Source organism: Monosiga brevicollis, genomic scaffold (genome assembly GCF_000002865.3).
Source record: "Monosiga brevicollis MX1 MONBRscaffold_45 genomic scaffold, whole genome shotgun sequence".
NCBI classification, from domain to species: domain Eukaryota; class Choanoflagellata; order Craspedida; family Salpingoecidae; genus Monosiga; species Monosiga brevicollis.
This window is the reverse complement of record NW_001865082.1, coordinates 74,033-98,429: the sequence shown is the minus strand read 5'-3', so window position 1 is coordinate 98,429 and position 24,397 is coordinate 74,033. Positions and strand designations below refer to the sequence as shown.

The 24,397-nt window shown below is 54.0% G+C and overlaps 6 protein-coding genes across 6 annotated transcripts in view; 5 read left to right on the top strand and 1 right to left on the bottom strand.

Moving 5' to 3' along the window:
- MONBRDRAFT_34665 (uncharacterized protein) overlaps window positions 1-1,993 on the top strand; it is a gene marked incomplete at its 5' end in the record, with an annotated part of 3,748 nt that extends 1,755 nt beyond the window's left edge. The window contains 2 exons of the mRNA XM_001750648.1: window positions 56-243; window positions 541-1,993. Coding sequence (XP_001750700.1) covers window positions 56-243; window positions 541-1,599 — 1,247 coding nt within the window. The 3' untranslated portion in view covers window positions 1,600-1,993. The remainder of the gene's footprint in view (window positions 1-55; window positions 244-540) is intronic.
- Window positions 1,994-3,241: 1,248 nt separating this feature from the next.
- Window positions 3,242-9,064, top strand: MONBRDRAFT_34664 (uncharacterized protein; the record flags this gene model as incomplete). The annotated part of the gene is made up of 20 exons (XM_001750647.1): window positions 3,242-3,476; window positions 3,557-3,631; window positions 3,740-3,960; window positions 4,083-4,196; window positions 4,326-4,443; window positions 4,536-4,711; window positions 4,901-5,047; window positions 5,139-5,399; window positions 5,529-5,685; window positions 5,816-5,915; window positions 6,029-6,149; window positions 6,238-6,393; window positions 6,538-6,681; window positions 6,862-7,152; window positions 7,276-7,359; window positions 7,449-7,544; window positions 7,660-7,749; window positions 7,838-7,971; window positions 8,058-8,226; window positions 8,309-9,064. 20 exons carry the CDS (start codon window positions 3,242-3,244, stop codon window positions 8,603-8,605), a joined length of 3,186 nt encoding a protein of 1,061 aa, XP_001750699.1. The 3' UTR covers window positions 8,606-9,064.
- An 82-nt stretch (window positions 9,065-9,146) lies between these two features.
- On the bottom strand, window positions 9,147-15,217 carry MONBRDRAFT_30180 (uncharacterized protein; the record flags this gene model as incomplete). Its single annotated transcript, XM_001750619.1, has 19 exons — window positions 9,147-9,452; window positions 9,723-9,839; window positions 9,950-10,061; window positions 10,162-10,303; window positions 10,408-10,468; window positions 10,567-10,779; window positions 10,960-11,056; window positions 11,136-11,195; window positions 11,332-11,549; window positions 12,859-13,042; window positions 13,168-13,308; window positions 13,415-13,500; window positions 13,630-13,776; window positions 13,871-13,969; window positions 14,046-14,136; window positions 14,233-14,319; window positions 14,405-14,570; window positions 14,677-14,746; window positions 14,852-15,217. 19 exons carry the CDS (start codon window positions 15,215-15,217, stop codon window positions 9,147-9,149), a joined length of 2,763 nt encoding a protein of 920 aa, XP_001750671.1.
- A 620-nt stretch (window positions 15,218-15,837) lies between these two features.
- On the top strand, window positions 15,838-17,818 carry MONBRDRAFT_30179 (uncharacterized protein; the record flags this gene model as incomplete). The annotated part of the gene is made up of 8 exons (XM_001750646.1): window positions 15,838-15,966; window positions 16,117-16,334; window positions 16,445-16,485; window positions 16,573-16,625; window positions 16,693-16,934; window positions 17,077-17,170; window positions 17,292-17,582; window positions 17,681-17,818. 8 exons carry the CDS (start codon window positions 15,838-15,840, stop codon window positions 17,816-17,818), a joined length of 1,206 nt encoding a protein of 401 aa, XP_001750698.1.
- Window positions 17,819-18,847: 1,029 nt separating this feature from the next.
- Window positions 18,848-20,145, top strand: MONBRDRAFT_30178 (uncharacterized protein; the record flags this gene model as incomplete). The annotated part of the gene is made up of 5 exons (XM_001750645.1): window positions 18,848-18,967; window positions 19,106-19,344; window positions 19,425-19,518; window positions 19,590-19,880; window positions 19,984-20,145. 5 exons carry the CDS (start codon window positions 18,848-18,850, stop codon window positions 20,143-20,145), a joined length of 906 nt encoding a protein of 301 aa, XP_001750697.1.
- Window positions 20,146-20,880: 735 nt separating this feature from the next.
- MONBRDRAFT_12755 (uncharacterized protein) lies at window positions 20,881-24,293 on the top strand (the record flags this gene model as incomplete). Its single annotated transcript, XM_001750644.1, has 7 exons — window positions 20,881-20,991; window positions 21,078-21,298; window positions 21,420-21,460; window positions 21,802-21,952; window positions 22,128-22,221; window positions 22,295-22,585; window positions 23,391-24,293. The coding sequence occupies 7 exons, from the start codon at window positions 20,881-20,883 to the stop codon at window positions 24,291-24,293; spliced, it is 1,812 nt and encodes a 603-aa protein (XP_001750696.1).
- Between the last annotated feature and the right edge of the window lie 104 nt (window positions 24,294-24,397).

Below are 24,397 nucleotides of genomic sequence, written 5' to 3'. Positions count from 1 at the left end.
CTCTCAATCTCTCTCTCTCTCTCTCTCTCTCAATCTCTCTCAATCTCTCTCTCANACTCTCTCTCAAACTCTCTCAAACTCTCTCTCTCTCTGTGCTACTCTCTCTCAAACTCTCTCTCTCTCTCTCTGTGCTACTCTCTCTCAAACTCTCTCTCTCAAACTCTCTCTCTCTCTCAAACTCTCTCTCTCTCTCAAACCCCTCTTTCACTCACACGAACAGAGACCCAACAAGAGCATCCTCTTGTACCCTCAAACTCCGCACCACTCCATAGGTAAACTACGATCTTCTCCTTTATGTTCCTACGCATAACCTTGTGCACTTATTCATGCGATGCGATCTTGTGGATGTCGCATTTTACGCCTCGACTCCCACCTAGCGGCTCGAGGATCGTGACGGCCGATCGGATCTGCCAGTGCCATAGATTGCAGCTCTATTGAATGATCCAGCACAGCACAGCTTTGTACTGATTCTTCTGGCCCCAAAGAAAAAGTCTTTTCCTGGTTCCCTTTTTGACACCAGACGTAATGAGTCAACCACAGGTCCGCCACAACGAGTCGCCGACGCCAACGGCGACGCGTCGTCTTCGTCTCGTGACCAAAAGCCTGGCCCGCATCACCTCTTCCGCATCCTCCTCGGCCGCCTCCTCCACTACCTCCTCGGCTGTCTCCTCTGCTGCTACCTCCATTGACATGGAATCAGCTGACGAGTTTAGCGCACCACCCACTCGACGACTGCCCCGCATCACGACCAGCAGCTTTCGGGATCGCTTTCACAGTCGCTGTCGCAGCGAACCACACCTGCAGCTATACAATGGCCCGGACGTGTCCGCGGAAAGTGCAGAGACCGATTCCGTCTCTGATCTGTCCTCTTCAAAGCAATCCTCCTCTCGCGAGACAATCGCCGCCATGCAGGCGCTCATGAAGCGTTCAAGCTTACCAGATTTCTCGCTGACTCAGAGTCGCACGCCTGCAGACTTACCCGCAGATTCCTTGCCCGCCCCCACTTGCTACGACATGGCCTTTCTCGACATGTTTGCCCGCAACTGGCCCAGCCACTTGCTCCACCAACTCCACACTGGTGTGCACAACATGCTCGTTTATGAACAAGAGGCCAACTCTCGCCTTCAACGCAAACAAATCAGCAACGCCCGTGCCACGACCCCAACCCTGTCTCGCCCTTCCTCGGCCCACACGCTAAGCAGTATGCGGGCCAGCAACGCCAGCACCAGCAGCCTGAACAGTGCGTTTCGCAGCTCCAGCTGCACCAACCTCAGCGACCACCGGCTTTATGCCTCTAGCCCAACCCCCGAGCCCCCCGCATCCCCGACCACCCCCACCCACATGGACAAGGAGCCAGCCGAAGATGTCCTTCACAGCAACCTCATCGACCTGGCCTTTCGCACCGTCCGCCAGCTCCAAGCGCATCAACTGGAGCTCTTCCGCCTCTGCGCTCGTCTCCATGGTCAAGCTAACGGTGGTCCCAAGGCTCTGGACTTTCTCGAGTACCATCTCGACGCCATGAAAGAGCATTTCGCCATCCAGCGTCGGGCCATCAGCGCGTTTGATCGCAGCTACTTTCGCAGTCAGCAGCAGCTCTGATTGACCTACTTGGGCTCCATGCATCTGCCTCTTGCTCCACCATGTTGCCACTTTTGATTACCGAGTGGCCCTGCTTCTACCCTCTGTGTTCTTTCTTCCTTTCTTTTGCTCCTTTTTTTTTTGTGCTGTGCTGTGCTGCTTAGATACTTATTCTATCACATTCTAGACCGATGGCCAGTGTTGACTCGCGCGCCTCGCAGTATATTTACCCGCCCCAGCTCAGCCTTTGAGAGCCCAGTTGGGGTGTTTTATGGCTTCATTCTATCGATTCGTCTGTCTTCAGTGGTTGTTCTTTCTTCTTTTCATCTTAAAGCTTCTATACCCGCCCTTCTTATCATCTTTTCGTTTGGTGCATGCGCTTGGTCGCATGGGCACAATTGACTCCATTCCACGTACACGTCTTCAGATTATTTTCACTTCACATTGTCAAACTCCATGGCGCAAGTTGACACGCTGTCATCAGCCTGCGGTCTTCCCTAAGCTCATCCCTGGCCGCTTGGACAACACCGGAAACCCCCCTCCAAGACACAGCAACCACCAGTCAGTCATACCCGGTCATACCCAGTCATGCCAATACCCAGATGACACGAACACACACACACACTCGCGTGTCTGCTAGTATTGCTGAGATGCACCCGGAGGGGACTGAGGACCAGACCTCGTGTTGGTCGCGTCAATGTCGTGAGCAAGGATACCGTCGGACATTCTCACTGGCCATGATGAAAATCAGACCAGTCCTCCATAGCATAAAGGTGACCACGTACCGCCTTTGATTCTGATTCTCGCTCTCGTTGTCACATGTGGTAGTTGTGCTATTACATGTAGGTGCTTCTCTCTTCTCTCTTCTCTCTTCTCTCTTCTTCTCTCTTCTCTCTTCTCTCTTCTCTTCTCGAGTTTGAAATTGTTAACAACAGCAGTTGTGTTTTTAAAGTTCCCGGCTCTTGTCATCCAACAACACAACTGCTGCTGCTGTTGTTGATGCCTTTGGAGCTAAAAAAGCTGAAAAGGGCAGCGAGGGCTGCGGTCGCAGCAGTACCTGTGCCGGTGCTTGGGTCTGGGTCTGGGACTGGATCAGTGCAATTGACAGGGTAGAGGGGAAACAACGGCTGCAGATTCATCGGGTCATCGTTGGGGAACGAGATCGGCAGGGCCAAGGCAACACCGGCCGATTTGGCCACGCTGGAGGAGCTCACAGAAGCTCAGCTGATTGCCGCCATCCTTGCGCGCTATATGAACGGCGACATACACGTAGGTTCCTGCCTGGGACGACAGCTTGACAGCAAGTTCAACAGAACCAGCCCCGTCCCTCGTGGCAGTGTCGAGAAGCGCCCTCATCTCCTTGACGTGATCCTTTGACCGGCTCTCCGCCCTGAAATGACCCATTAGACGTACCTGGGTGACATTCTCCTCATTGTCAATCCTTACGAGAAACTCCCCGTCTATGGGCCGACGGCAAGTGATGACGCTCCGCCGTGCCAATGGCCATTGCCCACCCCACCGCTGCATCCTGACTGACAAGCTGCATTCACTTGTAGGTCCAGAATCAATATGTCGGCCTTATCCAGCGCCACGCTGTCCCACCACACGTGTACTATGTAGCAAACAACGCCTACGAATCCATGCTACGCACCAAGTCCAACCAATGCTTTATCATCAGGTGCCTGTCCTCGCAGCCCACCCTGTGCCCACCCCGGCCGCTCAACTCACAGCCATGCGTCCACCCACGCCCAGCGGTGAATCGGGAGCTGGCAAAACAGAGACCACAAAGGTCATTCTAAGCCATGTGCTCGAATTGTGCAAGGCGGGCCGCCGCACCCTCGAAACCAATTTACAATCCCTCAACATACTTCTAGAGGCCTTTGGAAACGCCGCCACTGGTGAGTAGCACGCAAGCCTGGCCCCCGATAGCCAACAGCGCCTCGCTTCTCAGCACCATGCCCTCGCCCTTGCCCGTCAGCTCTAAATGACAACTCCTCGCGCTTTGGCAAGTACCTGGCGCTCAGCTTCGAGAAGAGTGGTGCACTTCATAGTGGTAAGCCAGTCAGCGAGCCTACCGGCCGCTCATTAAGCGCGCCAGCCTTTCGACCGTTGACTTGAATGCTTGGTCATCTTACCAATCCTCTTATCCCATCTGACGTAGTGGAGCTGACCGACTATCTGCTTGAAAAGTCACGCGTGGTCGCCCATCCAGCCACCGAACGCAACTACCATGTCTTTTATTACTTGCTACACGGAATACAGGATGCAAACGAGCTGGCGCGCCTCAGGCTGCGCTCCACCAAGGAACATGCATACTTGGCTGCCTCTGCCAAACGTCTCTCCCCGCAGTTTCTGAGCAGTTGTCAAACCATGTGGAAACAGGTTTGGTGCCCGTCACCCGCCGCTTAACGCTTGGGCGTGCGCGTGCCTGAACCCACTCCCCCCCCCCCCTCAGGAGTGCGCACTGCAGCAACTCACTTTGGCCATGCCATGCCATCAAATAGCTGGATGCCACTTTTGTGCAGTATGGCTTTGATCAGGATGAACGCCGCGCCGTGGTGGACACCCTTGCATCCATTCTGCACCTGGGGGATTTTCAGTTTGAGGAGACAGGCAACGTACGCTATCGGCAGAGAAGCAAGCAGAACTGCGCAGCACAGAGCGCCTTGTAACTTCCACCCAAGATGGCAAGTCTCCCTAAATCTCATTCCCCTCCCTCCCTGCTGCTGTGGCCACCACTCGAGCAGGACAGCTGCCAGATCGCAGCCAGTAGCAGTGAACAACTCGCCTTGGTGGCTGATCTTCTCCAGATCCCCAGTGGAGAGCTTGAAGGTGCCCTCACCACCAGCGTCACGACGACTAGAGGTAGGCTACATGAACCACCTCCCTGCCCAACCACCATCTCCACCCGCCCCCTCCCTAACTGCCTCTGGTTTCAAATGCCGTGCCCTCAACAGGAGAACAAATCCAAAGACGCTATAACCTTTCCAAGGCTCGTGCAGTCCGGGACTCACTGGCCAAGGGCCTGTATGGCCGCCTCTTTGGCTGGATTGTCACTGCTTGTAATTCCATACTTGGCACGAGCGCGGCACCCGCCAATACTGAAGCTGCACCCGCAGACGCTCACACCACGGTGCGCTTTTACGCACGCGGATGCCGCCGGCACCCAGCCATGCCAACGCTGAAAAGAAAGGCTGTTTCTCATGTGTTTGCTTGATATCCCACTTGTATGACATGCCCTGGCCTTCAGCTACTTGAGATGGGAATTCTGGGTCAGTGAATCATAAGCGACCAATGACTTACCATATGCCTGGACTTGCAGTCAAGGCTCTGCCTCATCGGCTCGCTCCGCTGGCATACAGATATCTTTGGCTTTGAAGACTTTGAAAAGCACAATCACCTGGAGCAGCTCTGCATCAACGTGGCCAACGAAAAGTTGCAAGCGTTTTTCAACACTTGTGTCTTTCAAGTATGCTCTCCTCCCCCGTTTATTTTGCCTGTGGCCTGAAATACGCTGCGCATGGCTTTTGCTAATGATATTCCCCTTCACGGCGAGGCAGGCGGAGCTGGATGAGTATGAACGTGAAGGAATCGACGTGGCCAAAGTATCTTTCTTGGACAACCAGCTGACCCTGGACCTCTGTTTGGGTAAAACCAGGAGCATCGCAGCGATTCTCAAGGAAGAATCCCGCATGCCGCGAGCCACTGATGCCACCCTCATGAACAAGCTTCGCGACCTGTCTACCCACCCGTCCAACGCTTTTCGACCTCCTCGCTCGGACCGCGACCTCAGCTTCAGACTAGTCCATTTTGCAGGCGAGGTCGGTACAGTTTTCGGCTGGCATGCGCAGTGCCATGACTCGGTGGCTGAGCCTCTGCATCTTGACAAGCGATATTGATGTGTCTTTGCATATTTTTTTTGCTGTCCTTCCTTGCCCCGTCATGCACAGGTTATGTATACAGTGGAGGGGCTCTTGGCTCGTAATCGCGATGATCTGCCAGCTGCGGCGATTGATTGCATGCGCAGCAGTCACAGTGACTTTCAGCAGGCCCTCTTTGCCTCCAGTCGACTCTCATCTGGGGCCTTTGATGTCAGCACGAAACGACGTACGGATTAAGCTAGCCCGTCAACCGCGATGCTCTCCCTTGACCCGGCGCCTCTACACGTGTTTTCAAGCATGATCTGTGCACTCTATTTCTGACCGTTCTGAACCGTCGCGTCAATGGTGGGCGTTAGGCCAGTCGCGGCGGCGCTTCAACTTGACTGCCGTTAACTCGGTCTACAACGGCTTTCAAGATTCACTTCAGCAACTCGTGACCACGCTTGGCAATGCAAGGTGTGTGCAACCCGCGAGATATCCTACACAAGAGTGCCTGCATGGCGACAACAGTGCGAAAGATGTTGACTGATTATGTCTGATGGCTCAACGGCCCTGCTCATTGAACGCAGCGCAACGTTTGTGCGATGCATCAAACCGAATGGCAAGAAGAAGCCCAAAAGTATTGACACAGCTCTTGTGCGCCAACAACTCCGCTCTGCTGGTGTCATGGAGACTGTGCGCATTCGCAAGGTTCGCAAAACGGCACGCTGCATGGCGATATAGCGGCCACAAGCCAGTATCGATTCCCCGTGTGACGCTTATTCTTCCGTATCATCAGGAGGGCTTTGCGCACCGCCTTTTGTTTGAGACTTTTGTGCGTAAGTTTAAGCTGTTGACAACGCCTCTGGGTGAGGCACCAGATGCCACGTCCTTGGCGTGTCAAGCTATCCTTGCAAAGGCGAACATTGTTGATGCACAGATGGGCCGCACCAAGGTACGTCGAGAGGCCCTGCTGTGCGCATCATAACTCGAGCCACTGGCTCAACCACTGGCTCAACCAACCACTATATTGCCTTCCAATGTGCGCGCACCCCCGAGGCAGGTTTTTCTACGATATTCGCACATTGATCAACTCCAGGACCGACTGCAGTTGTGCCTTCAAGCATATGCCGCTGCACGTCGGTTCTTGCGGGGCTACATTCAGCGCCGTCGCTATCGTGCTCTTCTCGAGGGCAAGCGGCAGCAGATGGAGTGCGTGGCGCTATTCATCGCCAATTGCGAGGTGTGTGTACGCGTGTGTCAGTGTGATCCAGCTTCCACCTCCTTCCATTCTCAGCCGTTGTCGCAGGGGCTGTTGCTTCGTTTTGGTTTTGTTTTGTGCTGTTCGTGTGAGATGGCCAAACTTGCTTTTCACCTTCGCTGTTGTTTTTGTTTTTGTTTTTGTTTTCCGATGAGAACGCAGAGAGCCAGCACACAGGCTGCTGCGCGCAACCGCGGTCTTTTGACCATCGATGAGCAGTTCTCTGCCTCTCGTCGCACAGCTTGGTTGCAGCAATCTGCTGCAGCTCTCTCCGGTGGCTTGGCCGAATCTGAGGACGATGAAGATGGCGAGGACGAACCCGTGACCACGGATCCATCCACGCAGGTGGTCAAGATTCAGCTTGCCGATGGCGGACACGTCTTTGAAAGGCAAGAGCGACTCTCTGTGCGGGTGGGACCTCTTCCTGCGCATTGGGAAAAGGTGGTTGATGAGGTATGTATAATGCGCCTGCTTTTGCATTCGCGCGTGCCCAGCGCGCCATCCCATCCCACCTGATGATGTCGAGGTTGTGTCGCTTTGATCGTTTGTGTTTGGCATATTTGGGTGTGTTTGCAGGCAACAGGACGTGTGTACTTTCGCAACCATGAGACTCGTGAAACCACCTGGGTTGACCCTCGCTCGGCAGCTGTGCGCAAGCTGGTACAACTTGTGCACCGATGGCTGCATTGCTTTCCAATTCCGCATTCGCACGCGTCTCGAGTTCTCACCACTGCCCACTTTGCTTTTAGAATGCGAGCGATACGGAAGGTGACGAGCTGCCTTACGGCTGGGACCAGGCCCAGACTGCCAAGGGAGAATATTACTACATTGACCACAACACGGGGGTATGTTGGATGTGTTCTCTCCTATTTTGCATCACGTTCCTCTGCAATGCTGATTTCAAACTTATGGGGATCGCTGGTCTGACTCACTGTGGCTGATGTTGGCGCCCTGGAACAGACGACCCACTGGTTACACCCTCGCCTACTGCTGGACAAGAAGCGCGAGCAATACGAAGAACTTCAGAAGCAAAAAGCCGATGTCGTGGCGGTTGGTCGCTGCGCCTCTTTGTCCCGGTGAATTTGTTGGATGGCGTGCGCTGAGAATGTCTTGCTTGGTGGTGCTGGTATGACCATAGCAACACCGACAAATCATCGTTGAGTTTCGCCAAAAGAAGCTGCGTTTGGAGCAACAGCGGGAAACGGCTTTTGACGAGGACAATGCGGATCAACTAGCTGCACGTGTGCGCGAGATTGACCATGTGATTGATCGGTATGGACATGAGCAGCGACACATTGCTCTCGCTGTGGCTGTGGCTTGCTCTGTGTTTCACCTCTTTTAATGCCGGTCTTTTCCAGGGAGTTTACCAACATGAACGAGGCACTCGATGAGCAACATCGTCTCAAGGCGGAGATCAGTGCTCTCACGACGCAATTTCAGAAGCAACGTTACGAAGCCGAGCATGGTGTCGGGTCCTTTGCACCTGGCGATACCCATGATCTTTACGCCGTTGAGCGAGCTGCCGAGGTACAGACAAGTGCGGTGCCATCTACTTGTGCCTAAATCACTTGGTTCAGTTTGACCAACATGTGTGGCTTGCGTCCCCTAGTTACCCGAGGAGTTGGACTTGGATTTGCGCGTGCGACTACAGCGCAAGTCCACAATCCATCGCTTCGAGAATCAAGAAGAAAGTCGCGAATACACAGATACGCTACGCCGGCGGTACGCCCCGCTTTTTGGCAATGCCTGCGTGCAACCCTGTTTTGACATTGCCGCGGAGGCACTCACAGTGTCAATTTTGACTCTGACGCACACATTGGCTCGCAGCTTTCTGCGACGCCTCGGGCTGGGAAGTCGCAAGCACCGGGGCCAGAAGAAGAAAAAGAAACAAAAGGAGAAAAAATAAAAAGCCGCTTGGTTGGAGCTGTGTAAAGTTCTCATGGCCCAAAGCTGACCCGATTCGACCAGATATTTTCGATTATCATAACAGGAAGAAAGACCTTTGTGACATGGCTCGAGGCCAAATAGATGAAACCCCGACTTGCCTTCTGAGTACATGTCCCCCAACACATAGAGGTGCGAATGCCTCTGATACAAAGTAACAGCGCATGGGACATTGACACCTCATCGGCAATTTTGTACAATCATGCATGATCTGATTGATCCACGACGCACGTCAAGAGATGTTGTACTCAGGCACCTGGCAAGGCCCCTTGACGCGATAGGTAGGTCTGCAGGTGTGAAAAGATCTGCGGCAGCACGCGCATTCAGTGAGACACGTGTGCAGCTACCTTGATTCACGGATGGGAACACATGAAGGCCTCAAACAGTCAAACAGAAGAAACTTGGAGGTCCATACCTCAAGTTGTGCATCTTGATCCATTGCAAAGATAGTTTGCAGCACGGTATCCACGTCATAAATCTAGACAACCACAGACAAAAAAAAATCAGCAAGTTGCATCCGCAATGTCCCTCGACGCGTGGGGTGTGGGCTTGTCCTTGCGCGCACTGACCTTGATGAAGGAGTGGTAGTAGACGTAGAAGAAGACGGCCATGACAAACTGGCAGTCAAAACGATCTGTCACGCCGCCGTGTCCAGGGATGAGGGTATCAAAATCCTTGATCTTGAATGCGCGCTTCAGACCCGAGGCAAAGAATCCGCCAAAGGGTGCAATCAAGGAGGCAAAGATGGCCAAGACCAAGGCGTGAAAGACAATGGGCTTGAGGGCAAAGGTGGTTTCGGTCACCCCAACCTAAAACGAGCATGCGTCAGCCAGGCAACGTCTAGATAATTAAGAGACCGTGGTGGTGTTGTGCGTGGGGTGGCAGTTGTTTGGTACCATGTGCGCAAGGTCACCAAGTCGGGCTGGGAGAGTAAAATTGGTCAAGCGCACGGCAGCAGGTGGTGCGCAATCCTCGTTCTACAACACCCCACACGAAATGCGCGTAAGTTTGACTTGTTGTACGCATAGTTGGAAGTCCCATGGGGTGCGCATAGATCGGCGATCTTCGCCGCGTCTTACGTCAATGTCGTAGGCAGTGAGCGAATCAACGGGGCAGTAGAAGAATGGGTATTCTGCCAGCGTGGAGGCGAAGAGCACGCCAAATACCATGGTTGAAAAGAAAGCGCCGAGAAACCCCTGCAATGTCATGGCATTCGTGAGCAAGGATAATTGTATGAGGATCTCAGGTCCAATTCAGCATGCATGATGGACGATGGCGTTCACGCCGCATGGCCTAGTGTACATACCTCCCAGGTCTTTTTCGGCGAGATGGAGATGAGCTGCGTCTTGCCGAAGAAAAACCCAAACATATAGGCCATGAAGTCGTTGCAAATGACCAGGCACGACGGCAGCAGGTACCTGCACAAGCAAAAGCATGAGAGCATGGATATGGTAAGAAGGCACTTTTGCGTATCAAAGGGCACATGCTAGTTCTTAAAGCCGGTTCGCAAGTGTGTACCAGACGAGACCCTCGTATATGGAGCGCACGATGAGCTGGGAGGTGGCCACGACGAGCAGCAGCGATAGGTGGGTCCAGCCGAACATCTTGAACTGATATTTGTAAAAACCTTTGCGCAGCGATAGCACAAATGACACAAATCCTGTTACGTGGAAATGGAGAATTTATGGTGAGCAAACACAAAAGAAGACGGGTGCACAGCGTCTCCGTGCCAAGATCGGGTTGAAGGGGCCAAGGTGGGCGTACCAATCACGTAAAGCCAAAAACTGATGAAGCGATGGTACTGGATGATTTTCTGAGCTTTGAACTACAGGCCATCACCAAAGCGGAGACACGATGAGCGATTGAGCGTGAGGCCCCACACACGATACATGAGCTTTAACTCGTCGAAGGATGTGCAAGTACTCTCATGTGAGAGTGAGGGATCGTGCAAGCACGTGCCTGGGCACCAGCAAAGAATTCTTGCAGAAGAAAGTTGAAGTGCTCTCCGTAGAAAAAATAATTGGCAGCCATCAGAAAGTACCAGTTGAGAGAGCGAAAGAGAGGCAATTGCGAGTCCCATCCGTAGTAGCCGATGCTGATGATCTCGTGAAAGCACTTGAGCTGCAGAAGAAAGATCTGCCACCAGTATCAAGAACGCGATGAGTCGACAAGAGGTTTGATACTTTCTGAGCAAAGGGTACACCGAGGCAGAAGAATGTTTCTCCGCCCTCCTGGGGTGGTGGTGGGGCATGTCAACGTTTGCAAACGTGTCTTGTTGACAGTCGACGTGGCCGAGGGGGTGTAAAGGTGACGCACCATGATGCTCAGCGCCATTGGTCCGAGCCACACCACGGCGGCAAAGAGGGAGATCATCACGATGGAGAGCATGCCTCGAATGAACCAGTCACGCCATCTGATTGCAACGAGCGCAGTGAGGCTTCTGGACCGATATTGGTCAGATGGGATGAAGGGGGATTGGTACAACGACGCACTTTTTCTTCTTAGGCTGGTCCTTGAGCAGCACAACATTGGCGCCCGATTTCTCAGTGGACCTATGAGAGAGCGCGAGCCAGTGAGGAAGGTGAGGAAGAAAGAACCATGTCACGTCACGCGCGTTTGGATGACTGGAAGAATTGGATAATCGCCATGGGCTGAAGATGGGAACGGGGACGTGCGAGCAAGCCGCACAGTGCGTTTTTATCAGCAAATGTGGTTGTGGTGTTGGTTGCAACGTCCTCCGTGGGTGTAGCCTCGTCATCGGAGGGATATGAGATGCCAGCATTGTTGGGCAGTAGCTGCGGCTGCGACCCGCGACGCTTGCGCAGGTCTGGCTGAGTGGTGGCCATAATGCTGCACTGCCGTTGGCGATCCCGGAAGCGCGATTGCTTCTGCTGTTCTAGATAGGGCTACAACACAGAAAAACATGAGTACAGATAACCCGCACCGCTACACCTGCTGTCCGAACCAGCCTTTTTTGGGGGCAATAGCCCGCCCGCCCAGCTCGCTTGTCTGTTGACATCCAGAGCAAAAGTTCAAGCCGCCGGCAGCGCAGAGTGACGCAGCTGAAGGGGGTTTGCGCACCTTGTTGTTCAAAAAAAAAATGAGAGATTGGGTGCGAAACAACGGTTGGCTGCAGAGATATGATGCCACAATGGCTGTGCTTCAGAGATGCGGTGTCGACAATGCTCAACATTGCTCCTAACGCCATTCTTTCTCAAGGTATTCAGAGATGAGAGCCAATTTAGTTCAAAACTCAGAGATGTAAGATTAAAGCGACCGCTCAAGCAGAGATGCATCACGGCAGAATGAGGAATGTGTGGTGTTGGCAATTTGTTTTACGCGACACACGCTCGTGCTGTTGAATTTTACTTTAATTTTACCCGAATTTAACGATAATTTCTGGGTAATTAAAAATTTTGTATATTGGATGGCCTCTTGTTCTTGTGCGCACCCGAACAGGCATGGACGCGGAACGGTCTTTGCCGGAACGGTGTGCTGCTCTAACTGGACGGTACGTACACGTTGCTACACGTGAGATAACGGTACAGGCTCAGGTGCAGGCTCGAAGATGATGAACCGGTGAAAGCCTTTACGTTCGAGTTGAGAAGATACGGGCTCATTGACCATCTCAAGACTTGTGCGTCGAAGAACACATAACAGCTAGGTGGTGGACTGACTAACTGACTGTCACCTGGTCCTTGCTACCCGGGGGAGATGTATTGAAGGTTTATTGTACGCCCTCGTCGCCTGAGCTGGTTCGCGGTCTATGCAAGTCGGCAACAACGACTGAACACGTGCCCTGCACACGGTTGCTGGTGGAGGCTACAGGCGAAAGCAGCAGAGAGTGGAAGTTGAAGGGTTCAGTGCCTTTGGGTTCACGTAAATTCTGGGCAGGGTGGGATGTAAACGTCAAAAATCTAAAACTTGAGGGTAAACTCTTGCCCACCACCCTCCTCAAGGAGGCGGGCGAGTTCTTGATGCCCTGCCGGTGCAGATGGGCTGGCATACTTGCGCGTCTTGTGGCCCTCAGCCCGGCTCGGCCAGGTCGGAAAAAGTTCGGGTGGAGTGGGCGCTGGCTCATCGGCAAACCACCGGTGCCGCAACGCCTCGCTCGCGGACAAGCGCTGACGGGCAGGGGGCAGTCCAAAGATGCACGAGCCAGTTAGACGGACAAGTTTAACAGCAACGACTGCGCAAGCCCTGCCATCAACACACCTGCGCGGGGTCGTAGCAGAGGAGATCCGACAAAAGGTTGACGCCGGAGGATGGAAGGATGTTGCCATAGCTGCGAGGCAACCGATTCTCCGACGGACCTCGTAACGACATGCTGCGCGGCACAGGCAGATCGTTCAAGCCAGGCCAGCGCGTCTCGTCGGGTACGCCCAGCATTTTGAACATTCTGACAAGCGACAGTGGGCCCGCGCAGAGCCAGCGATGAGCCGACGACGGTTGCAAAGGAAAGCGCCTAGCCGCCACAAGAGGGAGGGCCAAAGAGGGTACACGAGCACCAACGAAGCGACACACTTGTTCATGGTATCAATCTCGCCATTCCCGTCAAACAAAGGCTTGCGCGTCAAGAGCTCGGAAAAAATACAGCCCACCGACCACATGTCGATGGCCGTACTGTAGGATTTGGCACCCAGCAAGAGTTCTGGGGCGCGATACCTGCGAGCGCCGGGCAGTGGCGGGACAGAGCTAAGTTGGCAAACAGCACAAAAGCCTAAAAACTTGATAAAAACGATGCCACAGCCATTTCCCACCAACGGCATACCAGAGAGTCACCACGAGGGTGGTGTACTCCTTGAGAGGGTCGCCATATTCTCGGGCGAGGCCAAAGTCGGCAATCTTCAGAATGCCCTGTAATAACCGTCCACACCGACATCAGCACGTTCCAGCATAGACAGCAGCAGCAACACTCAAGGCAATTGTCGTGCACCACGTCGAGCAAGGCCAGCCACGCAGGGCTGTCTAAATACAATCACGCACGCGATGACTCAGCAGGAGGTTGGAGGTTTTGAGATCGCGATGAAGGATCCAGTTGTCATGGAGATGAGCCACGCCACTCAGCAGCTGCAGCATCAATGTTTTCACTTCGGCTTGAAGAAGGGGCTTTTGAATGCTCTCCAAAAGCGCCTGGCACGGTCCACGCGCGAGGGAACGTGTGAGCCACCCAAACATCAGCGCACAGCACACCAAAAGCCAAACAACATGCTCGGCGCTCGTGTACCTTGACATCATGCTCGACAAATTCCATGACAATGAAGATGTCGTCCATCGTGTCGCCCACCACAATCTCCTCGACCCGAACAATATTCTCATGTCGCACCTGCGGCATGTGCGTTGATGAGATTAAGAGACATTACACTGCCAAAGGCGACCCGCACACGTGGGGGCTGGCCGACCTTGAGCATGGTGTTGATTTCGCGCAGTGAAGTCACCGGGAAGCCTGACTTCTCCTTTTCCATTTTCAGGCGCTTGACTGCGCGAATGTGACTAAAGTCAAGAGTTGCAGAACACGGCATGAGTCAGGGTAATGATGCACCCTGGCACAGGGCTTTGACACTGAGAAGCAGCCGGTGCTGATCGTACCCAGATGACCTGTCGCGCACGCGAAAGACGACGCCGTATGTGCCCTCATCAATGCGGTTGAGATGTTCGTACACTTTGTTGATGTGTCTGCCACCGGTGCATAGAGCATCATGAGCATTGGACCATCGGCAGACCGTGGTGCATGGTGGACCACGGGGGCATCAACGCTCACCGGCAACCCCGTTCGGCAGGATAATAGGGTTCCTCGACAATCTGTACGCGTGGAGGCGAGGGGGGCCGTTGGGCCACTGGGTAAGAAGACTCGGCTGGGGGGGTACCAGGTGGCGAAGGCACCGCCAAGGGTTCATCGCGAGGGTCTGGTGTACGGCGCTCCAGTTCTGTAACCAAGCCGCATGCCGAGGTAGACCAGGTGTGAGTGCATGGCAGTAGCTCCCCTTTTAAGTCAAATGGGCTTCAGGCATCCAGGTGGTGAGGGCGTCTCACCTTTGTCCATTTCACGGGTGAATGTTGGCGGGGACCCTGGAGGCGTATCAGCCGGAGCCAGCGGGGTCGTCTAGGCCGCCCGGGCGCAGCACCAACGTCGTCAAGGCCATAAACCGAACAAAAGAGCAATATCATTGCTAGAAGACTGGAATATAATTGGGTGTCGGTGCGTTACCTCAGAGCTGGGGTCGTGCGGCGGTGTGTCGGGCACAGCAGGTTTGGATTTGACGGGAGGCCTTGCGGTCGGGGCAGCGGTCGGTTTGGGTTTGGTAGCTGAGGCCGCAGCCTTTTTCGGTCGGGATCGTGGCCGCTTGGGTGCTGGGTCACTCATTTTGGCAAGGAGTTGTGCACGTAGCTTGCTCTCGGCATCGCTCAAGCCAGCCCCTGGCGCTTTGCTGCCAGCGCCAGCACCACTCGCCCCACCAGTACCTCCAGCTGCGGTTATGCGCTTGGCCAGCGGACCACCCTCGCGGTCCCGAGCAAACACCCGGCGCTTGCTACCACCCGCATCTCGACGCGCGTAAAGGTCTCGTGCCGACATGGCCAGCTGTCATTCAGCTCCGCCCAGAACGTCCCACAACGACGACGGGGAGTGTCGTTGGTGCCTTGGTCCCTGCTGCTCGCAGCACGATTGTCAACTGAGTTGCGGACGGCTCTCCTATGAGCCAAAAAAAAAAAAAAGAAAGAGGGTGGGGGTCATGAGCCAACCTCCATTGATACCACCAATACCCCACGTCAACGGCCCATTCTGAACTCTCCATACACTGCCCGACACGTACCTGCGCTGCCCTTACCACCGGAGTGACGGTGTGCGAGCGAGAGAGAGAGAGAGAGAGAGAGAAAAAAAAAAAAAAAAATTGAGCAAATTTTTATCAGGACACGAATACAGTGACAGTATTTCCGATATGCGTGCATGTATGCATGTTATGGGAAAGGCAGGGAAGTCGATGTCCGCCTGAGCGTTGCGCGAATTTCCAGCTCTGCAAGGCACGGGAGTGCAAGAGTGGCAGCAGCGTCTGCTTGGTTGGGCAAATGGGGGAAACAAGGCCTTGCCTGTACGCGCGTCTTTCTTGTGTGTTTGTTGTGCACAGGCGGCAATAGGCGAGTGGGCGGAGTCACCGTGCTGGCTGGCCAGGGGCCTTCGCGGTCGCACCTTCCAAGATGATCAAGGCACCCATTCTTGCCATGGCATTTGGTTTGCTTGGTGCCGTGGCCTTACCGCTAGACACTTCTTCCGATGCCCTCAAGCAGGACTGCACGATGCGGGGCGGCACCTGGGTACCGATGGCGGTGTGTTGAGCCGCTTGATTGCCATTTCGTCTCACGCTCCCCGCGCAGACAACCTGCATGCTCCTCCCTACGCCCGGGTGGGCCAGTGCAGGAGATGCCGCGCGGCGCGGCGCGGCACATCATCCTGATGTCGTATTGTACCTATGATAGGACCATTCGGTGTGCGTATGCGATGTACATCACCGTTGCCTGATGAAGCACTCAGATGTCATCTCGCCACCCTGCGCGCACGGCGTGGTGCGCATCGAAGACACGCTCCGGGATCGCTTGCCTGCGCATTGCCAAAATTGCGTGTGCATTCAGGGCGAGCCTTCCATTCCGCGCATCGTCATGGCCTCCATTCCTAGGAGTGGCAACAGCTGGTCTCGGTGTGTAAAGCTTGGCCATCAAGCCTTCCGCGTTGTCGGCCGTTTCCCCTATCGAGCTGTATGGGACGAAGCGTTCATCATCTGTGCGTGCGTACATCTCTTGTGCTTAGCGATATGATTGAGCTCGTGACCAAGCGTGCCACTGAGACAGGTGTGTAGTTCTTGGCGCCTTTGATCTGTGCCATGAAGCTCGAAGCCATCTTCATGGGTCGCATTTTCATGGCTTTTTTAAACATAGTTTTCCCAGAGACATTTCGCGCCTTTGAGGACGGACCAAACTCCGAACGCGAGGTAGGTTAGGGTGCGCACTCGTCCGCAGCGATGAATTTGGCGCTCCTTGACGAGCTCTCCTGCCTAGACGTATTCGGCAACCTGGAGCGAGGCTTCGGACCTCTATCGCCACGAGTGCGGCCATGTGCATGATTGCTCGCACATCAAGCCTGGGTCTGACTTTATTGTGGCCAAAACACACAGCCCCTTCATTCTGACGCATGGGGGTGCAGCGGGCACCCATGGCACCAATTTGAGCGATGCTGGCGTCGGTGTCTTTAACATTCTGCCTGTGCGCAATCCGCTCGATAACTGGGATGCTTGGCACAGGTCCGTGAATATGGTTTCCAGGCCATCAGCTTCCTTGATCGATTGCTCTGCTTGTGCCCATTGGTTCTCACATATCGACAACGTTTGTTGTTTCTTTCTTGCGTTCTCTCACCCACCTTTTGATTGCTTTCTGCGGTGATAGGTGGTTGGTGGGGAAAGGGCGCAATGAACAGCTGGCCGAGTGGCCACTTGACCGCTTTGTCGAGCATTGGTTGGGGTTCCATCGGCTCTGGCAGGTCAGCTTCGTGACGGCTTGCCGAACACTGAATGAAGCCAAAAAGTTTGCGCATGCCAGCGTCTTATCAATGCCGAGCGCCTGTGCGCGTGCGCTGGGTCGTGGCCAACTCTGTCTTGTAGGACACCTTGCCCTACTCTGCGCAACCACGGTATATTTTTCGCTTCGAGGATCTGGCTTCAGATGACAAGCGCGTGCGCCTTTTCCACGGACTTGTCAACGTGCTTCCGTACGGCAACCGCAAAGCGGGAGACGAAATGGCCAAGAGCATGGCCGCCGTTGAGGCCGCATTGAGCGATCCTCGTGTGGCACCCCGCGAGAAGAATAACCGTGCCGCTGATGACGTGCTCTGGACGGGTCATCTACGATACTCGCGCGAGAACATTACCTATGTCATTGATTCGTGTCGCGAGGTTTGTTGTGTGCTTCAGCACACGCTGGGTGGTCTGACCACCCATGTTTGAGGGTCTCACGCCTTTTGGAACCGTTGAAACTGCATTGCCCTCCTTAGTATCTGGACCGGTTTGGCTACCTGGACTTGTATCAAGGCTGGCTCAACATGTTGGACATGCAAGCTGAACAAGAAAAGCTTTATGTGGATTTTCAACGCTTCCCTGACGCCCACTATAGCCAGAAACCGACCAACTGAAAGGCCTAGCCTGTTCGTGTATCCGTGCTTTCAATTCTTCTCCTCTTGTTTTCTTTACCGCAACTCGAAGCTAGCCTTTCAAGTGCACATGTTGCCCCTCACGGCCTTACGCGTAACATCCACGTCGTCCCCGACCATTCACTCCCACTCTGAAAGCTCTTGATGTATATGTGTGAACAACAACCACACAGAAACGATCCACAAATTTGCTTCACACACACACACACACACACATACACGCACACACACACACACACACACACACACACACACACACACACATTTTTGATGAATCAAAAAAAATTAAAAAAAAAAAAATATAAAAAAATGAGGCGGCCAACGCGAATGCGCGTCGCGACGACGGGACTCGTGATGTTTGGTCTGGTGTTGGCGCTGGTTCCGACGAGCCAGGCTGATGATTGGTGTTCCAACAGCTTGGGTTTCTGGGGGAAACACAAGGTGAGGGATGGGGGCTCCCTTTTTTTTTTCTTGGACTCCTTCGCGCGCGCACGCTCGAGTCCAAACTGAACGCTCCCAGCCTGACAATGCTGGCTGTGCTGTGCATAGGGCGCGCCTCATTGCTTGTGCGCAGCGGGTTACTCCTGCCAATTGGAGCATGATGACTGGGAGTCGGCCCCCTGTGCTCATGGCCTGCTGAGTGTTCAAGGGCACCTTCGGGACCGTGTACCCGAAGGTTGTAGTAACTGCCGCTGCAAAGCCAGCGACATCGTTGTCATCCCACGGGTCATCCTTGCCGTCATGCCGCGCAGTGGTGTCAACTGGATTCGGTACAATTTGCTTGCGAACTTCGTGTGCGTGAGCGTCTGAGCGTCTCCCTGCCTCATCTCTTGCTATCCGCACATACTGCTTTGGCACTCGCGGTCCTCGCGGTCCTCGCGGGCAGGGACATCCTGGAGCTTTTGACGCGGCGCCCCACTTATACAGGTGGGACAATGCGGGGCAGTCCACACAGTTCAAACCGGAGAGCGCCAGCATGCTCCCTTTCAACTCTCTCTCTGCTACGTATCGATGGGCGGGGCACCATTTTGGTTGGTTTTGCTAACATCTTCCTCAATCCTTGGTGCGCTTTGCACAGTGAGCGCCGAGAAGTATCAAGCCTTCACCAATCGAGCTGCCTTCTCGACCGAGGTAGCCTTCCGGCCATGTCTGCCAAAGCAGCTTGCTTTTGCACCCTTTTCTCCGTTACTCCCACTGCGCTTGTCTTGATGCTCCTAAACTCAGACTTGCTGTCTGCTGGGCTACTATCACGACTGTTGACTGGAATAGCATTTGGAGTCGCAGTTGGATGAAAAAACCCAGCTGTATGGTCATGCGTGTGGTCACGTCAATGAGTGTCAGATGCTGAAGCCACCAAGCGACTTGGTAGTCGCAATGACACAGAGTCCTTTTCTCTACCCTGGTCACGGCATGCAAGGCCATCTCCAGAACATCAGCGATGTGGGCGTTGGCGTCTTCTCCATCTTGCCCGTTCGTAATCCTTTGGACAACTACGTTGACTGGGTTGGGTCAGTACCGCAATCTCGTCCTTGAACATTGGCGTGTAGCAAATCTTCGGTCTACCAACGACTGTGTTTGTGGGCCTCAGTTGGCTGCGCAAACACTCGCGTGGCGCGGATGCAAGCAAGTGGAGCCTGGCCAAGTTTCTCGAACACTGGCGCAACTTTCACGTGGCTTGGCAGGTAAGTCGACTGTTTTGTGCGCCACTTTGTGAGCCACAAAAATCTGTTCAATAGAATGTCGTCCTTGTTAGGATACGGAGCTGATGCGTGATCAGCCCAAGTTCATTTTTCGCTACGAAGATATGGATGACAAAGACGTGCGAGGACGTATTTTTCATCGCATCGCCAATGAAATCCCATACACCGACGCGCGCACGGGTGCCGATCAGGTCCTGCGCGATATGCTCGGGGTCATGTCTGTGATTTATGACGCCCGTGTCGTGCACGAAGACGGAATCTCGTCGCAACCCGAAGACCCGTGGCTGGGTTATCGGCGCCACTCCGTTGCTGATATACAAATGGCCATTGACATGTGTCATGATGTGAGTCCGCATGCAGTGGCCAAAATAGGGCTGTCGTTCATGCGTGTATGGGGGATAAACAGTCGTGGCTCACATTGGCGATTTTGGCGTTGGACACCGGTAGCACCTGAAACGGTTCGGTTACCTCCGTCCGTACCAGCTGTGGCTCAAGGCCAAGCAGTTGGATCCAAACAATGAAAAACCCTTGAATGCGTTGCATCGCCAATTTGCTGCTAGCTGGGCCCAATTTGGCAACCAGAACTACTCGCCGGCCGACGCTCAGTAGAGTTACGCCCTTGCTAATGTAAATTATTATTTTCTCCAGACCTACGACGACGTTGGGCCTTGACCTCTCGGTCGAACCCTTGATTGATCATTCCATGCCAGTGTACACCATTCCATTCAAGTAATACCATGATCAACGCGCTTTCCGCAACGTCACGTGCGCAGAGGGAGGAGGAGGGAGCAGCGCGCACACTTCCAAGCGCCAACTCAAAGCAATTTTCTGTCTGACAGCAAAATATGTGTGTGTGTGTGTGTGTGAGTGTGTGTGTGTGAAATATAACGGTGGGCAGCCACGTGCAAAAGGGCAGCCTTGCCATGATAAATGCAGCTGGCTCAAATGCATTCAGATCTCAGATGCCGTGATGCAGGGGAGTATGCACGCAGCATAGATGCTCATGGAGGCCGGGGTACATGATCGGTCTGCCGTCAGCTTCAGCTGTTTCTGTGTGAAACAATGTTTTCATTATTCACCACCGCTCGTGCATTTTTTTTTCACTTCACACACACACACACACACACGAGAGAGAGAGAGAGAGAGAAATTTTTTTTTTAAAGCTTCCGCTTTGGTCATTTTAGTTGACGGCACATTTTGGCAGCGGCTCGGGGTGGGTGCATGGTACTGGCATTGGTGGTGATAGTCTGGCATACTAGGGACCTTGGGTTCCCGGTGTTGTTCCCAGCCGGCCTTGGCCGGAGAAGGAGATCCATTAGCTGGTTGAGCTGAAAAGCGGCTACCATGGTGCGCTCTTGGCTCTTCGCCTTGTATCTGGGCGTGTGGCTCAGTAGCACACAGGCCGAGGGCTTTGCTTCCTGCGTTCAAAATGGCGGCGAATGGCTCGAGCTCGAGGTATGTCTAGAATACTCACGTTTTGCCGCGTCGCATCCATCGACTTTTCTGCAAAGTTCAAAGGCAAATTATCATCTTCCTTGCAGAATGGACAACGCATGTGCTTGTGCCCGCCCGACAATGCCTGTCGAGTTCGGCATACGGGTCGCTCCAGTCCGGCCTGCGGTCATCAGATCCTGTTCGTAAAAAGCAGGCTTCGTGATCGAGTTCCAGCCGACTGTGAGAACTGTGTTTGCCGACAAGTCCCCATTGTCTTGCCACGCTTCATCATGGCCTCGATTCCTCGCAGCGGCAACACATGGTCCCGGTATGTGCTTTCCGACTTTTGGAACCGCCAAACCATCTGCCATCTCTCATCGGGAGTTAATGCTTGGAGCAGCGCCCTCTGACCATGAACGATTGCTGATAATGATCGATACGCGTTCTAGGGACATGGTCGAGCTCATCACCAGACGCGCCTCTCATTCAGGTACGAGGGACTGCAAGAAGAGTGTTGTTGGGTAGCCAGGGACCCGAGCCAACGCTGAAGAGCCAGCAAAGTCCATCATGGCCGTACTCACCGGTGCTTGGGTGGTGGCGTGGCACCCCGCAGTCTTTCATGAAACATACAAAGCCTATCAAGACGACACGGCCACTAAACTGGTGGTTCGTCCAATGCATCAGGGCTTTTGTGTCGGGACCAAATGCATGGTTGCTCACGCTTGCTCATTCATTCGGAGTAGAACGTCAACAGCTTTCGAGGCCCGGAGACGCAACTTTATGGCAATGCATGTGGGCATATTAACGACTGCACTCTGCTCAAGCCCCCAGATGACTTTGTTATTGCAAAGACCCACAGTCCCTTCATCTATGTGCGAAAGGGGCATCAACGCGAACTCACCAATTTCAGTGATGTGGGCATTGGTAATTTTCACATCCTGCCCACTCGCAACCCGCTCGACAACCACGACGCCTGGCTGCGGTAAGACTTTTGTCACTAGCAAAGGCGTGTGTGAGTGTATTCTAGTTTTCCTCGTTGCTTCTTTGCCCTCTTCCCTATTTTTCAAATCTGGAAAGGCACTCCTTGGGGCCAACATAGTTTTGCAATGCGATTCAATACACTTTTGCCGGTCTCATTGCGCGCTCTGATACGGCAGCTGGCTGGACAAGGAGGGGCATAGCCCGCAGATCGTCAATTGGCCCCTGGATCGCTTTATCGATCACTGGATCAACTTTCACGTCACTTGGCATGTTAGTGTTGATGGTGCACCGGTCGTTCACCTACCGCAGCTTGCCCCAAGCTCATGCATTTTCTGTTGTCCAGAACACGCTGCCATTGGCCAACATTCCGAAATTTGTGTATCGTTTCGAGGATCTGAGCTCGTTTGATATGCGTGCGCGAATTTTCCATCGCCTGGCCAATGTTCTGCCCTACGGCCCCCGTGAAGCTGGGGACGAGGTGATCCGTGACATGGCGGGGATTAAGCAGGTGCTTCAGGACCGTCGAGTGGCGACGCTAACCACAAACAACCACGCCAACTACGACGTCCTTTGGAATGGCTACAAGCGCTACTCTGCAGCTAACATCACCTACGTCCTCGAGCGCACTCGCCCGGTACGCCCCGCCATCTCGCCGGCCATGCGCACCCAAAAGACCGAAACGCATCTCACACATGACTATAAAATCGCATGATGCAGCTCTTGCAAGAGTTTGGGTACCTGGAGTTGTACGAGGGCTGGCTGGCAGCGCAAGATATGCTAGAGGGCCCTGCTTTGCAGGCTCTCAAGACGGAAAGCTTGGCCAGTTTTGCTCGCTTTCAAGACAAACATTACAGTCCCGCAGAGGTGTAGGAGAAAACAATCGAGCTTTTTTTTTGGCAAGTTGGGGTTAGTTGGTCTCTCGCGTACAGCCTGCGCGCCCACTCGCCACGTACACGCTCTCCCTTGCGAAGCCAGCCGCTTCTTGTCATCCCTGCTACCAACAGCGTGCGCCCCGTGCGCTGGCATATGATTAGAAATTCAAACGCAGATTGTGTACGAGTTGCAATTTGGAACAGCTTTCCGTGGGCCTCATGGCGGAATTTACATACCAGTTGTGTCGGTCCTAAGCGTCGGTTCATCGAAGAAGCTGATGGTGCGATTGTCGCCTTTACGGGGGACGAGGCATCTCCAGTGGTTCCCAACACAGTCAAGCATCGCTGATGGCGAGCAAAGGCAACGGCGACTCACGGTTCCATCATCCAGCCACCTACTGTGTTTGTCAGACAAATGGTGCTGGAGTCGAACGTTGAAAAAAAAAAAAAAAAAAAAATCGAAGAGGAGGGCGTTGGCGTGCTTCCCCGGGGCGCAGAGACATGACGCTACGATCCTTGCAGTCTGCGCTTCGATACCAGTTCAAAGAATCTCAATATTTGGTGCAGGCGCTCACACACGGTAGCCGGGCGAGCGCGGAACAACCCAGCAATGAGCGGCTTGAGTTTCTCGGAGACCGTGTTCTCAACCTCGCCGCTGCCGAGCACCTGTACCATGCCTTCCCAAAAGAAGGTGAAGGCGTACTGACGAAGAAATTAAGCGCAATGGTCAATGCCCAGGCTCTCCACGGCATGGCCAAACGCCTCAAGCTCGACCAACATATTCAGGTGATTGAAGGAGTGGACCTTTCCGAACGGACCCGCGTACTCGGCGATGCCGTGGAAGCACTCTTGGGCGCCATATTGCTTGACGGTGGCTGGCCGGCAGCTCTGGCTGTGACTCACCACCTCTGGTCCATCTCACATACCCCCACCCGAACCAACTTCAAGGAAGCGCTTCAGATTTTGGCTCAAAAATTCGAGCCACATGAGCTCCCTATCTACACACCACGCGGTTGTGACGAGAGCGAGAGCGTTCGAACGTGGCACGTCAGAGTCGAAGCCAATCTGCCCAGCTCCTGGTGGGGCCCCATCCAACTCATGGGGCATGGCCAGGGGACAAGCATCAAGGCTGCAGAACAAGCCGCTGCTATTTCTGTGCTTAAACAGCTGAACATCGACTCAGAACCCAATGAGGCCTTGGCTGCACTGCAGCGCAGGACCGTGCAGCCCTCCACTGAGGGCGTCTATACGACTCGTGCCGAAGCATCCAATAAGGAAGCGAGCTTCTTTTCCACGGCTCGAGTTGCATGCAAGAGGGAGGTCACGCTACGAAAGTGGCAGGCCGACGGATCTGGCCCCTCGATTCGCAAGGCAGAGCAAGCGGCAGCCCAGGCCCTGCTGCATGCAATTCAAGATGCACTGCCAGAAGTTACTGACCTGGAGATGATGTTGGCACCGCCGACTTCGTGACTCGTGTGTTTCATAAAGATTCCTACTGGTTGGAGTTGCGAAGCAGGCTGTCTGGGTGAGTTTGGAGTGTCCCGATTATTTAGTCAATTATTCTTCACACACTG